The sequence below is a fragment of the Coenobita brevimanus genome, chromosome 20, assembly GCF_032717465.1.
Source record: "Coenobita brevimanus isolate Jiangsu-jjx chromosome 20, ASM3271746v2, whole genome shotgun sequence".
In the NCBI taxonomy this organism is placed as follows: Eukaryota; Metazoa; Arthropoda; class Malacostraca; order Decapoda; family Coenobitidae; genus Coenobita; species Coenobita brevimanus.
Window position 1 is genome coordinate 7,806,578 of NC_136973.1, and position 17,417 is coordinate 7,823,994.

Below are 17,417 nucleotides of genomic sequence, written 5' to 3' on the forward strand. Positions count from 1 at the left end.
CCTTACCACTGGATCACATGAGAATTTACAGTGTTGTGCAGTGTTAAGAAATTAGAATTTAGAGTGCAAAGGATTAAGTGTGGAGTGAACGTGGAGTGCAAAGTGGCGGTTGAAACTGGCGTGGTTAAATTAAGAAGACTGTGCAGTGTTAAACAATTATAACTCACAGTGCAAAAGAATTAAGTGTAGCACAACACTGGATTACTGTACGTGCTTCAAGAGCAGTTGCAGAACTACCAGAGCCTTAGAGAGTTAGAGGAGGCAGCCACAGACGTGCTGTAAGTACAGTACACTGTACACTGCTAGGCCTAAGTATTTTCCATACTCACTTCTAATTCCTCATCCTCCGGTTCCTTTTCATTTATTTCATGCTTTATGTCCATTATTGGTATGAAAAGTGTCTTAAATGGGTTTAAATAAGTGCTATGCATGTCCGGAAGGGAGTTAATTAGGTGGCTTTTAAAGTTAGGCTGGGTTAGGGTCCTTAAGTACCAGTCCAGCAGTCAAGGGCCCACTTTCCAAACGGAACCACACTTCGGACGTGCCTTTGGCTCTATTACATCAGATAGTGGAGGGATTACTGTATATATTGTATATATATATATATATATATATATATATACAGTATGTATATATATATATATATATATATATATATATATATATATATATATATATATATATATATATATATATATATATATATATATATATATATACAGTATGTATATATATATATATATATATATATATATATATATATTTTATATATATATATATATATATATATATATATATATATATATATATATAGGTCTCCCTCGTTTTACGATATTTCGCATTTACGATCCTTATTCTTTAGTACCAAGTGTTCATATTACAATTGAGCTCCCTCGCATTTACGATTGGACATGTGGAAATCCCGTGCTCACAGGCAGATCAGCTGAGAGTTGCATGGCATACCCGCCCAAACCTCCACCTCCACCACCTCTCATTCTCCTGATTCATGCACCCTTGCCACCCAAACCTCCACCACCCCTGCTTCCTCCCTCTCCACCTCTTGTGTTGACGAGTGATGGGCTTTGGCCCAGGATGTCTCTTAGCATCGGAGGAGACATTAAGGCATTACGTCCTCCAGCCTCGGGGGGGACCGATTAAGGGTGGACGGAGCTACAGTACAGTAGGAGGGTACATAACAATACATTACAGTACAGTACAGCTGTATTTCATGTTGTTTTTGCTATTTCATGTATTTATGTTTGCAAATGTACATACATATGTGATTCACATGCACTACAATACATAAAACATCATCATTATTATTGCATATTAGATCACTTGTATGGGTCTTGGGTTCCTTATACTGTACACGAGTCCAGGAATGCATCCCTATTTTTCCCATTAAACCTTAATTTCGCTTTACGATATTTCGGTTTACGATTGCCTTTCTAGGAACGCATACCAATCGTAAAACGAGGGAGCCCTGGATATATATATACAATAATACCTTGATATATGATACCCCTAGATACGATACCCCAGCTTAACGATGGAAGTAGAAATTGCACCATACCCCGCCTAATGATGGCCAAACCTTGGTTTAATGATGGGTTTTGATTTTTCATACCAATTTAGATGATATATATTTTAGACTAAAATTGCATGTTTAGGTTGATTTATAAACTGTTTTTAGACTTCGATTAATGTGTTTTAGCCATAGGTGGGGTGAACATTGTCATTTTGGGGTACAGTTTACTAAGCTTGATTTTTTTTCTAGACTTATATTTGATGATATTCAGATTTGATTTGTTGGTTTTAGTGAGTTATTTACAGGTGTTAGGCTTAGGTTAGCTTCCTTGACAGCTGTTAGGCCATTTGGATTGCCTTTAAACTTGTTTTTGGGCTCATCTGGGTGGGTTTTGGACTTGGTTTGGGGGGAAACCCAAGGGTGGTAAATGGTTCACATTGAATTACATGTTAAAAGTACCCCAATATATGATACACCATCTAACGATGAGGTTTTACCTAACCAATTAGATCATTAAACCAGGGTATGCCTGTATATACAGTACATACATACATACTGTATATATATATATATATATATATATATATATATATATATATATATATATATATATATACACATACATACCTCTACTATCCAATGTAATGGAGCCAAAGGCATGTCCGAAAAATGGTCCTGTCCAGATAGGGGTCCCAGCCTCTTGGACTTGTACTTATAGACCCTAACTTACCCTGACTCAGAAAAACACCTATACAACTCCCTACTGGACATGCATAGCACCTATTTAAGACCCAAATCACACCAATAAGGGACATAAAAGACTGAAATAAATGCAAAAGAACCAGCAAATAAGGTTTTAGAGGTGAGTTTATACAATATTAAACATTCTGGATACTTACAACAAGTCCCTGGCTCCTGGACTGGTATTTATGGACCCTAACCTAGCCTAACTCAGAAAAACACCTCCCTACTGCACATGCATAGCACCTAAGACCCTATTCACACCAATAAGGGACATAAAAGAATGAAATGATGTTTTAGAGGTAAGTATGGAAAACACAGTACAATATGAAACATTCTGGGTACATCCAACGAGTCCCTGGCCATCTCGATGAATAACCTTTTTCCTCTCAGACTCTGACAGTAAAAGGGAGTACCTGATGCACCTGCAGTACACTGTACATGAAGTCTTGCACTGAACTTAGTCATTTGCACTTAGAATTCCATTCTCATAACACTGTGTACTCTAGTCTTACTTGCGCTCTATTGCACTTTAATGAAATAAGTGTTGCACTCTGCACTTAAGTCTTTCCACTCATAATTCCATTTTCTTAACATTACACACTCTAGTCTAATTTGTGCTCCACACACTCTAGTCTAATTTGTGCTCCATTGAACGTCAATAAAATCAATGTTGCACTCTGCACTTTAGTCTTTACACTCACAGTTATAATTTCTTAACACTACACACTGTTTTCTCCACTGCACAACACTGTAAATTCCCATGTGGTCTAGTGGAGAGTTCTTGTTGTTTAATCACTGTCAGAGTCTGAGAGTAGCTGAAGCAGGTGGCCTAGTGGTGCGTCGCTGGGTTGTGGTGATGGACTACCCACTGCAGATGACTCTGAAGACAGGTGCAAACTCATGTCCAGTGGTGATTCCACCGTGCCTGATGTTCTGGGCTGTGGCTTGGAGGATGAGGGCCTGTCTTGGGGAGGCAATGGTGTGGAGCCAGGGCTAGGCACAGCGGGGGTCACGTGTCTGAAAAAGCTGTCAGTGGTTGATTGATGCAAGGAACGACAATTTTGGTGATTAATGATGCGCTGCCTGAAAGCGCGCACTTCCTCCACAAGTCCCAAGGGCCCCATCTCCCTGTCACAGTCCGGGTGTTCCAGGTAGTCGAGAACGAACTCTATGTGTTCCCGGAGTGCGCTCAGCTTGGGGATGGCTGGAGTAGTGTCACGCTGAGAGGAGTCCGCATCATCGTCACCGTCCTCGTCGGAATCTTCAAGCTGGGTACTGACACATGCAGCTGAAGATGTGATCTCGATATCAGACATGATCTGATACCCAGGATCGTCCTCGTCGTTATCCAACCACTCACGCACTTCGTCCGCATCAACATCGTCGCCATGCGCATGTAGACGTGCGTGGAAGTCATCCACGTCAAAACCTAGGAAATCATGCTCCACATCCGTTCCAAGAAGCAGACGAGATCAACCATTTTCTAGAGCCTTGACAGGGACTTTCTTCCATGCACTGGCCCAGTTGTAGATTGCGGACTTGATGTTGTAGCGGCAAAGGTTTTCCAAAGTCCGTTGGCCTCGTGTGTCCCATCCCTCCCTGCGCTTGTCCTCATCCTCGAGAAAAACCATCATCTCGTCCAGGAACTTCCGTCGGTACAGCCTCTTCGTTGCCACGATCACTCCTTGGTCCATTGGTTGGATGAGAGCAGTCGTATTAGGTGGCAGAAACATGCACCTAATGCGCCCATTCTCAGCCACCAAGTCCTTGTCGCACGGGTGGGCAGGTGCATTGTCAAGGAGAAGGAGGGCTTTTACCTGGTCGTGCGGGATTCCCAGTGTCTTCGTCTGGTAATGGATGACCTCCTTGACGAAATGGCAGAGTAACCAGTCTTTAAAGATGTGGGCAGTGAACCGTGCCTTCAAAGAATGGTACCAAACGACAGGAAGGACATCCATCACCCCATGAAGACACCAAGGCTGCTTTGCATGGCCAACAATAACGGGCTTAAGCCGGTGCATGCCGTTAGCATTGGCACAGTGCAAAGCAGATATCCGTTGCTTGGAGAGCTTGCGGCCAGGTACAGCTTCTCTATCTTCCCGGCTAGAGGGTTCATTGGCAAAGAGCGATAGAATAAACCAGTTTCGTCAGTGTTGTGGACTTGACCGAGAATGAGGCCCTCCCTGTCGATCAAGCGCTTCACCTTGTGCCGAAACTCCTCTACTCCATCCTCGTTGGCATCCAAAGCTTCGCCATGAGACTTACAGTTGGTAAGGCCATGTCGTAACTTGAACACGAAGAGCCAACCCTTGGATGCCTTGAAGTCTGGGGCGTCATGAAGCCTTGCGAACTTCTCAGCAGCAGCCTTCAGCTCCGTGCCATGCACCAGCACACCAGCAGCACGTTGCTGTCGATACCAAATCAATGTGGAGCGGTCGACTTCTGCATACTTGGGATTATACATCACCTTCCTATCCACAGTGCATTTGTTCTTCGATGAGAAGTCAGCCGTGTACTGCATGAGTTTGTCGCAGGATCTCTTGATATCAAACAAAGTAGATCAGGCCAGGTTGAACTCATGGAGGATGCATAAGGTTGACCATCCCGCATCCACCTTGTCCAATATCTCCCTCTTCTTCTCCAGAGTCAAAACCACTCTCTTCCTCTTCTCAGGCGGCGGGGCTATCATCACACACACTAACAAGAGGCAGGAGAGCAGCAGCAGAGCCTGCAGCAGGTAGGGCACCACCACAAAAGCGAGCATGTGGGTGGCCATGATGATGAGCGTGCACTCACAACAAGAGACGGGCAGTAAGTGGGGAGGATGCAGGGGCGCTCTAGCGGATGGTGGCAGAGCTACGCACCAAAACACAGCTGGTCCTTGCCATGCATGCCGAGTTCAAATTACGGGGGGAAAAAAGTTGGAATTTTTTTTAATTTTTTGCGATTTTTGGCCCATTTTGGGAATATTGGATCCTGGGACCAAAATATCCGGTAAGTGGGGATGTCCGGAAAGTGGGCGTCCAGATAGTACGGGGATTACTGGATATATATACTGATATGTATATATACAAACATACATGCATACATACATGCACATACAAGTAACTCAGTCTTCCTACTTACGAATGGAACAAACAGGAAGACTCTTTGTACACTCACTGATGTGTACAGTAGTGATGATTTACATGCAGCCTGTTATTGGCCAGCAGTGTTTTGGCTACGTAGCATCCAAGTGGATGGGAAGTTTCCACTGCCAACTATCACATGAGACCATGGCCACATTTTTCTTTTGTCAGTTTGAGATGTGAAGTACAGTATATGTCTTCACTGCTCATGTCCTCAGAAGCTGCAAGAAGACAGATCATGACTAGTTTCCCTCCTCTCACTCCATATTCGTTATCAGCAGCGTGGGTGGAGTATTGATGATATGTAAACACTGGGTGGAACATCAGAATACAGAGCCTCCTGTTTTTTGTTGTCATAAAATAACTCACACTGTTCTCAACACCTCTTTCCTGCTCTTTTAATGCAGTCTGTATTTGACTTACAGTACATTGTTACATATTCAGCATATAAGATAATATACAGTATCATGTGCCTTAGCAGCATCTTTGCTTTCCTTCTTATATACATCAGTTGTTATCATTATTTCTGTATGAATATCATGGTCAGCAGTAATACAGGTACTGTATAGAGGTTCTTTATTTTGATAGGCCTTATCATGCTGTTATTATCCATTCATCCATCATCCAATCCTATGTCACCCCATGAGGAGCGTAGGAACCCGGGGCTAGGCAAGTTGGTCCTGATATTTAAGATGAGAGTGACCAGCCTTACTCATCCCTGAGAGGCATTATGTGAGCAATAACCCCAACCACCCTTTTGATATAAACCTGCACAGGGTCAATCTGATTGGAGCACCTTAATTACCCACTAAACCACCAGGCACCATAATTTGGTCATATGGTTACCACCCAGCATAGTAAATGCTTTTCTGGTGTACAGGAAACCATTTGGCTTGTCACTCAGTATAGAGTCACTCATAGGCAGAAGGAAGAGGAAAGAATGAATGAAAAAAAAAAAAAAAACAAAAAAAAAAACAAGAGGGAGTGTAGAGTCCTCCATAGACATAAGAAAGAGGAAAGAATGAAAGAAAGAAAGACAGAAGAGAATGGAAGGAAAGAAGGAAGGAAGAAAGGAAAGGGCAGTCACCCAAGAGCAGCACTACATTGAGTGAGTGGATGGTGAGCGTCCCCACCTACCACTAATAATGTATAATATATAACAACATGGAATGTTGTCAACAATCTTGTACTCTGACCAATTCTTTGATTATACCTGCTCATTTATGAAAAATGCTCTCTCTCAGTTATGTTAAAGGTCATATTACATCACATTACAAACATATGAGTTAATATTAGCCATCAAAATTATCATTACGTGTCCTGTTATGGTTAAATTTATTTCTGTAGTAAAGTACATGTTTCCACTCAGTTCATCCATTATCAGCCAATGTTTGCACCATCAGCAGTGGAAGGAACTATCATGAGAGTGAAATGTCACTGCAAGCTTGGTAACTAGCCACACAGTCATCACTCATTGGCAGGAAACGGCTGCAAGTAAATAGAATAAAATCTCAAGCTAAGACTGTCAAATTTTTACAGTTCTTAGTGCACATATAGTATTATATTTCTTTTCCCTTTAAAGTTCCCCGTGACCATTGGGTAGTAATTAGCTGGTTATGGCACATGGTCTAGCTTCCAGTTCATAGAAAGCATCAGGCATATTGTGGCCAACCTCAGTATAGGAATTCTTTAAGAGCAAGCATGGGATTACTGATTCGATTAATTTGTATATGCCCCTGAGGTGGAGTCAGGATTCTGAGGGCTTGAATGATGAGTGAATGTGAGTGTGACTCATATAGTTGAGCAGACTTTTGGTTAGTTTCTCCTTCACTCAGTTTTTTTTTCTTACTCTGAACCATATGTCTCGCCCTTCTTAGGTGGATAAAGAGGTCATGATGATGATGATTTGTAAACCACCATTTGCAGTGCCGGTGTGGGGCGTTCAGGGACATTCATTGCCCTAGACCGCATCTTGTTCAGCATCCGCACCTGTGATTATGTAGACATCTTTGGCATCGTGTATGAGATGAGGCGGGAACGAGTGTGGATGGTGCAGACGGAACAGCAGTACATTTGCATTCATCAGTGTCTCCTTGCTGTTTTAGAGGGCAGGGAGAATGAGCACTCTGTCACGGAGATCCACGATAACCAGGGATTCGAAGGTAAGTCGTGTCTTTTAAAATATCTTCGTAATATTTCTGAATTCATTATTTTTCTTCAGTAGTCACAGAAAGTACTTGATTATATTGCCTTTTTTAATGTTCGTTTTTGCATTTAAGCTGACATTAGGGTACAGATTAATTGCGTATTAGAGTTCCATCACTCCCTATAACATCATATACGGGTTCCCTCTAATCTACAGCACCATTTGAAAGAATAAATTGATTTTTTTTTTTTTAAATACATCGCCAACATATAACATACACTTACTGTACTATATTGTGCAGTGTTGTCTATAGATATAACACAGACCAAGCCAGACAAGAGCTAACCTAACCACAAAAGCCGCATTTTTTGGTTCTAACCTTGGCATCCTTCAAACAACCTTGGAAAAGAAAAAAAAAAATTACTGGCATGTGTCTCACAGTTAGTTTAGGTCTTGTTAGATATGGTTTGTGTAATATTCATAAATAATGCCGCACAGATGAACTTTTTGATTACTTTTTCCTCTTGTCTTTGTCATAAATTTTCACTCTCTGTAGGTTAATTATTCAAGTATTTGTGTAAAGATATAAGCTGACTACAATTGTATGTTGCCATAGCTCATAATGGTTTAGTGTAGTTTGTTGAGGGCCATACAGTTATTCTTGCAGGTTATGGAGTCTCATAGCACCTCTTCCTTATCAGTTTATTTCTGCATACAGCATGTTAATATTCTGATGATGTATGTTCTTTATGTACTCGGTTTTTATATTTAAGAAGACATGAATATCATACAGGAGGATATTTATATATGATATTTAAAATAAATAACATAAGAAAACAGGTTGTGTAAAATAAATAAGAATATAAGAAAACAGATTAACCGCTGTAAGCCAGTTGGTTGATATTAAGTTAGTTCCTGCTAAAGAGTGTGACTAGAGTACAAAAATAAGACACAGATAGCAATGAAGAAGGCAACATCCTGTTCACAAAACACCCCCATCCAAAGCCAGAAGGAAATAGCGAGAGGAACATCTTGCACCACAGAAATCGGACTTGAAAATTTCACAGGAAAGGATAAATGGGAAACATATGTAGTACTGCCATATTACTCGTAGAACCAAGAATAAGAAAAACCTAATAATTCTATCTGGAGTAAATTAGTGACTAGGATAAGTTTTATGGTGGGTCCTTTCCATTCATATTCTTATCTAGCCTGCTGTAGTTTTGAAACTGATAGTAGAAGGAGCACCGTCAATATCACTGAGTAGCTTATTCCACTTATCCCCTGCTCAGCTTCCAAACCAGTTCCTTTGCTAAGGAAGATGTGCTATAGGATCTCTCCAACTGACAGTAATACAGTACTTACAGCCAGGAGTGCACTTGGCTAACCCATATCTTGCACTGATATAGGGAAGAATGGGTTGATGGTGTGTGATGGTGAGGTTCCATCCAAACAAAGATGATACTCTTTTCTCCTGCTGCCACTGCTGCTGCTGCTGTGTCTGGGTATATGGCATTATGTTGTGTCACCTAAATTCTTCATAGTGGTGCATCTGTGTGTTAGACCAATACTTCATAAATTCATAGCTTGTGCTTAATAACCATCCATTTAGTGAAAGTACTGTGCTGTTGCCAACAAAAGTTTGCCGACAAATGCCTGCGAGCATTTTGTACTGCCTACCGTATTTCACATTCATTCCCAGATGTCATAGAGTACCAGTATTCTCTCTTCTTTTACTTTTTGTTGTGTGATTTGTAGTACTATCACATGAAAAATAGTACATGTAACACCGCCCATTGCTGCAGCCAGCACGGAAGTGTTGGCAGAATTTAATTGTGATAATATCTCTCATATTTTCTCACAAATCTTGAGGAACCATTTCAATTGATTTTCAGAGCATATTGATTTTAGTGCACCTTTCTTTATCTCTTGTATTTAATGAAATGTGTGGAGATAGTTCCCTCACCCCACTGCATGTAGTGGCAGTTGTAACAGCAGCTGGAGCAGACCTTCCAGCCTGCTGTCACAGTCTCCCTATTGAAGACTACTAGATTGGGGTTTGCCAAAAACCTGTTGATTATGACTAAAGTACAAACATATTGGTATTACAGGAAGTCCTCCTTGTGAGTCACTCATTTGATATACTTTTTTGCACTTAGTATGGGTTTCAGAGGCAGTGGAACACTGGTTTTCAGCAATAACTTGTTATCAAAGTGTTGGATTACGATGATACTTTACTAGGGTATGTTTCAGACCCTGACATAACTGGCGTCAGTATGGATTATTACCAACTGTGGAGACTTAAGGCACTTAAAAGAGTAAAATAAGCCTGTGAGGTGACAGAATGAGCCATCGCTTGTGTGAGGCTAGCATGATGTATAGTTATGTCGTTATGTAGGCACCGGCCACCCGGATACTCCAAATATTACGATCCTAGTAAGGCAGGACTCTGTCCGAAAACGTCGGTTCATGGCCTTGGTTATAAGTCACACTGACTCGAACAGAATCTGAATGGAAATAATGCATTGCTTTGGAGTGAGAATGAAATGCTATTGCAACGCCAAAAATACAAGGATACGAACACACACGAACACGCGTTTCGTCACTTACAAATTCGTAATGTTGGACGTGTACTTCAGTCAGGGGATATAGGGAGTTGTACACCTCAAGTGGATGGTATTTCCATGATGATAACATTAAAATAATTCACATCCCTGCATTAAAAATGGATAACTTCTTTATAGCCCTATACAAAAATACCAGGCTTATTTTTCAAATATAGGCATTATTTTTTGTCTACCAAAGCAGACACCCACCCTTTCCAATATTTCACCCATACAATGATAAGGGGGCGGCGTCTATATGGACAACGTCAAAGTGACGTCACAATATGAGTGAGGGGGCGGGGCATATCCCCCCTAGCCTCGTTCCAGCAATGGATAAAACAGTCGCCTCGCATGCTTATTTTCCTCTTATACATGCCTTAGGTCTCCACATTTGGTAATAAACCATACTGACACCAGTTAGGTCGGGGTCTGAAACATACCCTGGTAAAATATCATTGCAATCCAACGCTTTGATAAATAGTTATTGCGGAAAAAACTGTTCCACTGCCTCTGGAATCCATAGTAGGTGTATATTAATACACAGAATTAAAGTTCCATTACTGTGCAAGCTAATTTGATGTTTTCTGGTAAATTTTGGTGTATTCACATATTATGGAACCCACTGCTAATACATAATGAGGACTACTTGTTTTACAGCTAATATTTCATGATATCCAGACTAACCTGCAGTTTGCTGTTTGGTACCTTTTTTTATTGATATTTGCTTGATTAATCATAACATGAATTGTGAGGCTGTATACAGTTTTGTAAGTACAGTATTGTTCTTAGTATTGTACATAGTTGTTGTTTAACCTCATTTCTTCCTGAAACAGTACAGTACCACTAAAATTCACAACTTTTTTTTTTTTTTTTGTACTCTTCTGCTACATTGCAACTCTACTAATATTACATGTGTGCTGTTTTATAATTACCTGTTTGTTGTGTAGATAGGTCTTCAGTCCATAATACACCTTTTTATTGGATAATATACTCTGAATATAAGATTGTTATTGAATGAGTTGCAGATCTATTTACACTTTACACATACACTCAACCATCAGCTATCGCGCCTTATTGGTATCACTATTGGTGCGTGTTAGCCGAAATTGCGATAGCTGAACTGGGGAACTTATCGAAATCATTCTAATTGGTGCCAGGACCCTCAGGTTGGCCACATATTTAACCTATTTTGCCACTTTTTTACCAAGTTTTTCTAGCATATAAAGAAACATTGAAACAAGAATCACAATGTGTAAATACAATGATATACCTTTTATTTTACAATTTAATTACCTTTTGGGGGATGATTAGGGGCTTAGGTGGTTGGGTAGGTTCCAAGGCTTGGGTGGAGTCTTATTGACTACCCTTATGTGCCTCTAACTCATCCAGGATTTTTTCAGCTGTAGCACCAGAGAAGCCCTCAGAATCAGAGGGCTTATCAAAGACAGAGGGCTGATGGTAGGGTCCTGGTCTTGGTTCAGCCTCTGGTTGTGACGCCTTAAGAATTCGGTGATCTGGTGTTGGCAGAGGGAGTCGATGTGGGCATGATACTGCTCCTTATAACCTGCCAGTGCCTTATTAGTAAAGGGCACCTTGCTTCGCTGTTGATTGTTACGTGATGTTCAAGGAGGAGGTGTAGCTGGCAACCCAAGTCTATCATCATCTTGATGTTGGCCATGGATAATCCCTCACGCCCCACATTTACACCTTCCTCATCCTCTCATGGGCTGTCCTCTTCTTGTGCCACATGATCTTTTCAATTATTTTTTGTCACAGTAACTGCAGCTGTCTATATCATTTCTTGGATGTCCTCACCAGTAGTCTCAGCAAAACCAGCTCCAGGGATTTGACATGCCCCTTCCTCCACTGCCTCTACCTCTGCCTCCACTGTCTGTTGGGTGCCAGGCACAGCCACCTGGTGGTCTTCAGGCAGACCCTCCAAAATGTTATGCCAGGCCTGACTGATAATGTCAGGGGTAACATTGTTCCATCAGCCTACCATTAAGTCAATAGCCTGTTTCACATTGTAGTTCAGGCGACGGGCAGCCAGTCACAGTGCCCGACATCATAATCTGGACTTTTCTATTTTTTTCCAATTGCAATGCACTGTAGCCTGCATTTGGGGTGCAGTAGTCGTGTTTGTGCAGTTTTTCAGGTAGCTGCGATAGCAGAGAAACGCAATAGCAGAGAAACGTGATAGCAGAGAAATGCGATAGCAGAGAAACGCAATAGCAGAGGGTTGAGTGTGTGTGTATCTATATCTACTGTATACATATAGATAGATAGATAGATAGGTAGATAGATATAGATATACAGTAAAACCTCACTGTAATGGACTAATACGGGCCCAAGACATTCCGAAAAAAACGAAATTCTGATAGAAGCGACATCCGGACGTACTCCTGCTAACCCGTACTTTTTCCAGTATATCAGACATTAGTCTGGATCACACCAACAGTTTTTAAACTGTTTTCACTACCACTGGAGTACTGCACTGTGTTATACATCACTACAATAATCAAATGGTATACTATGTATGGTATAATAATACTGTACTGTACACTGATAAACATGTCTTTTATTTACCTTATTGTGGTGAACACAGCTGAAGTGGTCAGGCAGTCTGGACTGCTTCTGGCTTTATCAGACTTTTTCCGGTATATAAGAATTTAGTCCTGTAACTCCTCAGTTCTGATAAAAGTGAATTCTGGTCTACGGAGGTCCATTTTATGGAAGTTTTACTGTATCTGTATATATATATTTATATTGACAGACACCTCAATCCCGTAAGGGGTGGCCACAGACAAATCGCCTCCTTGTCACCCTGTCCAATGCCACTTTACTTTCCTGCTTCCAGCTCACACCCCTCTCTCTCATATGCCTCTCCACTCTATCCCTCCATCTCATCCTCAGCCTCCCCTCCCTCTCCCCCCCTTCACTTGCATACACTTTCCTCATTAGTCTCTCGCTCTTTATCCTCTTTACATGGCCAAACCACTTCAGTGTATTCCTCCTAATGCTTTCTATCACATCCACATCCACACCACAGCACTCCTTCACTTCCTCACTTGTCAGTCTGTCTTTCCATGTAACTCCACATGCTCCTCACAAATAACTTATTTCCATTACTCTCACTTTGACTTGTGTCCTTCCAACAAGGTCCAAGCTTCACCTCCATACATTAGAGTTGGTATCATAATACTGTCATGCAGTTGCATTTTTACTTCCATGCTCACTTCCCTGTTCCTTATCACTGTTTTCAAAGAACCAGCAACCTTTCTTCCTTGTTGTATCCTTTCAAGCACTTCATGCTCTAAACTTCCATTCTTACTCATCACGCTATCCAAGAACTTAAGTACAGTCACTTTTTTCCATTTCCTCCTCATCCAACCTCACTGTACATTCACTGACTTCATTTCTCTCAAAGACCATAACTTTACTCTTCCCTACATTCACCTTTAGATTCCATTTCTTACACACTCTCCCAAACTCATTCACCAAGCCTTGCAGTTCCCCTTTGTCTTCACTTAACAATACAGTATCATCTGCAAACAACAGTACAGTGAGTTTCCAAACACTGCCCTCTCCCATTAGGGTTGCTCCAACATGCACTGTCCTACCTTGTATCTCTTATAACCCCATCCATATACAGATTGAACAACCATGGAGACATGACACTTCCCTTTTTCAGTCCAACATTCAGATAGAAAAATTCACTCAATTTACTATCCCCACACACTGCAGCCTTAGCACCCTCATACATGCCCTTCAACAACTTCCTATGTACTCCATATGTCCTTAATACTTTCTGCATTACTTGTCAGTCCACCTTGTCATATGCTTTCTCCAAATCCATGAAGGCTCAGTACAATTGCTGTCCCTTCTCTACAAACTTTTCCACTAAAGACCTAAGAATGAATATCTGATCTACACGACCTCTTCCCTTCCTAAAACCTCCCTGGTCATCTCCAACTAATTCCTCTGTTATCCTCCTCTCTTCCTATTTCTCCCATCTTTCCTGTCACTTCTTATTGCTTTTCTTTCCTTTACAGGTGGCTTTACATTGAGTGACAAGCCTAATGGTTTCTTGTAAGCTAAGAAACCATTTACAACGCTGGGTGGTAACCATATAACCAAACCATACGTGCTCCCTACGTGTCAACAAGTGGGTTGGTGGAGGGTTAGTGCCCCTCCTCGTAAAACAACTAACTCAAAGTCAAATGGCCACCTCTTACGGGATTATGGTGTCTGGCAGTAGATAGATTTTTCCTAACTTGATCAATAAGTATCCTACCATGTACTTTTCCTATTACACTGTTAAGACAAATGCCCCTTTGATTACCACACACTTCTTTTTACCCTTTTCCTTTGTACAGGGAAATACCGGTAATTATACTGTACAGGGGAATACCAGTAATTATACCTGACTTCCAATCCTCCGGGACTCTACCTTCCTCCCAGGCCAATCTGCACATCTTCCACATCCATCCTACTACTATCTCTTCCCCATGCTTCAGCATTTCACCATACACTCCATCAATTCCTGGGGCTTTCCCCATTTTGACTTTCTTCTTGTTTCCATTACTTCCATCTTACTGATTCCTTCCTTTCTTCTCACCTCCCTCCTCCTCCCAGCCATTCCCCAGACACTTATACTCATATTACATTCATTCTCTGTGTTTAACAATTCCTTAAAGTGTTCTCTCCATCTGCTCACTAATTCTCCCTTCTCCACTATCAGTATATGTACCATTTTTATCTTTCACTCCTCGACTTACTTCTTTATCATCCTGTCTATCTCTCTTTACCACATTTCAGGACATTTTCTTACATTCCCTCCACTTTACACTCAAATTCCTTCCAAATTCCTCATCCACTCTTTTCTTACTCTCTCTTACTAATCTTTTCACCTTTCTTCTGTCTCTCAACTTCCTCCACACCCTTGTTTCTCATCGACTCACTATATGCTTTCTTCTTTTGCACCACAGCCCGTCTCACCTCTTCATTCCATCATGCTTTTCCTTGCACTCCCTTTCGTCTTCTCTTCACCCCACACACCACCTCAGATGTTGCACAGATTTCTTCTGCAAATATCTTGCACACACTTTCCAGGTCCCCCATCTGCTCCAAATCATATTTACCCAATCACTCCTCCACTTCTTTCTTATCTTCTGCCTTTTTTCCATCCTCTTGCAACCTTTCTACCCTCCTTGTATGGACTACTTCCTCCTATCCCTCCCTTCTCCTCCTCCTTTATTACATTTGAACCTTGACTTTCACCACCACCAATTGGTGGACAGAAAGTCCTCTCCCCCAACCTCTGTACGCTCTTGCATCCACGTTCTCAGTCTATCATCCATACACACATAATCAATCATTGCCTTCCATTCATTCAGTTCACCACCACCCTTCTCATCGCTCGCCACATATACCGGTGGATCATTTTGTGTCTAAAGAGGGTATTGGCTATCACCAACCCCATCTCTGCACAGATATCCACTAGAGCACTGCCATTCCCATCCACTACTGTAGGCACACCCGTTCACCAGCTACTCCATCCACCTTCACATTCACTACTTTTCCATTCATATCTCCAATAAAAAACACTCTATCATTCCTTTCAAACTTTTCCATGCACACTTCCACATTTGTCCAGAACTCTTCTTTCACTCTGTTTGCATGATCTTGCATTGGCACATACACACACACACACACAATCGCACACATATGTAGTCCAGCTTTCAGTCGTACCCACACAGTCCTTGAACTGATGGATCCACACTCTTTTATATTCCCCTTCCACATCTTGCACACGACAATACAAACCCCTTCTTTTGCCGTCTCATTCTCAACAACTCCCATGCATATACCCCATCCACTTTCCCATTCTCTCAGTCTCACCTCTCCATTTTGTCTCAATATATATATATATATATATAATAAAATCACTGTTTATGAATGTCTAATGTTAGTAATGAATGCATCACACTCATTCGTTTATTTCTTTTTCAGATGATGAAGGAATAGCAGAATCGGGCATGTGACAGGAGGCTTATGGGCTGCATCCTATACCAGCCTATGTAAACTTAGAGATGAAATAAAGCAGTCATTTAGTAGGAGAGACATTTTTGAAGGATTAATCTCAGGATTTTAACCCTTTCTAGCACAGTGGACACACACAGGCTTTTTCTTGTGGCTACTGTCAGATTATTTTACTCAGCAGGGTGAAATCCTGGCAGGTAAAGCATATGAAGCTGTCTTGATTAATCCTATCAATGGTAGGATTATGGTGAATTTATGTTCAGCATGACATCAGTTGAAGATGTCTGGGAGTGCCAGACTGAAGTGACCAGTTTCTTGCAGTCCACTGGGCTTACATCTAGATAAGCCTGGGGCCACAACAGTTGGTAGGGCTTTGCTCTGCAGAACTAAAGTACTATGGTATTAGCCAAAATAGAATTACTCTGTGTGTCACCCATGTGAATGAATGAGTTAATGTTTATTTGTTAGAGCATAAGAAATCCTGTCACTTTATGAAGCTTTTATAAGGTATAGATACATATCACAATATCACGGCACTGATGTCCTGAAATAAAGAATTTTCACCTTCTGTTTATGCAGTGCTCCATATACCAGTATGTACCTCCCTGAACATTACTTGATTATTGAGAAGTCACTTCTAACTGGTGCTCACTTTCAGATTATCTTTATAGTCATTAAAGTATATTTTTTTAGGACAGATTTATAAGAGGAAGTTGTATAAGTGAATCCTTGAAGCAAATTATTTTTTAGCCTTTTCAGTCTGATGACATATTCTTCTATTTCCTTCTACTCCAGATGATTTTGTTCAGTTCAGTGTGTATATATATATATATATATATATATATATATATATATATATACACAGTATATTGGAAGGGTTAAATATATATATATATATATACAGTATATATATAGATATATACAGTACCCTCGCACCCAACACGTGTTAGTCCGGCACGATTCACGTCCAGCACGGAGAGCAAATAATTAGTATTATTCAATACGATTTAATTACTGCAACACGAGTGTGTTAGCATAACAAGCACAGAGCTCCGAGAAGTGGGCGAAATCCGAAGAGTTCACCTCTAGCACGATCATCCCCGGTCCAACACGGTCATACTGGACATTCTCATGATGATGACAGCCAATGAAAACTTCTGATCAAGTAGCCTTCCCCGCCCGCTATCGTGACGTGATCGTGATGCTGCCCAATTAAAAATGCT

At 41.1% G+C, this 17,417-nt stretch overlaps 1 protein-coding gene across 1 annotated transcript in view; it reads left to right on the forward strand.

Moving 5' to 3' along the window:
* The window catches only part of Ptp10D (Protein tyrosine phosphatase 10D), a 159,455-nt gene extending 143,259 nt beyond the window's left edge, over positions 1 to 16,196 (forward strand). The window contains exons 28-29 of the mRNA XM_080266339.1: positions 7,327 to 7,562; positions 16,165 to 16,196. Of these exons, the coding sequence (XP_080122465.1) occupies positions 7,327 to 7,562; positions 16,165 to 16,196 (268 nt within the window). The remainder of the gene's footprint in view (positions 1 to 7,326; positions 7,563 to 16,164) is intronic.
* The last annotated feature ends 1,221 nt before the right edge of the window (positions 16,197 to 17,417 follow it).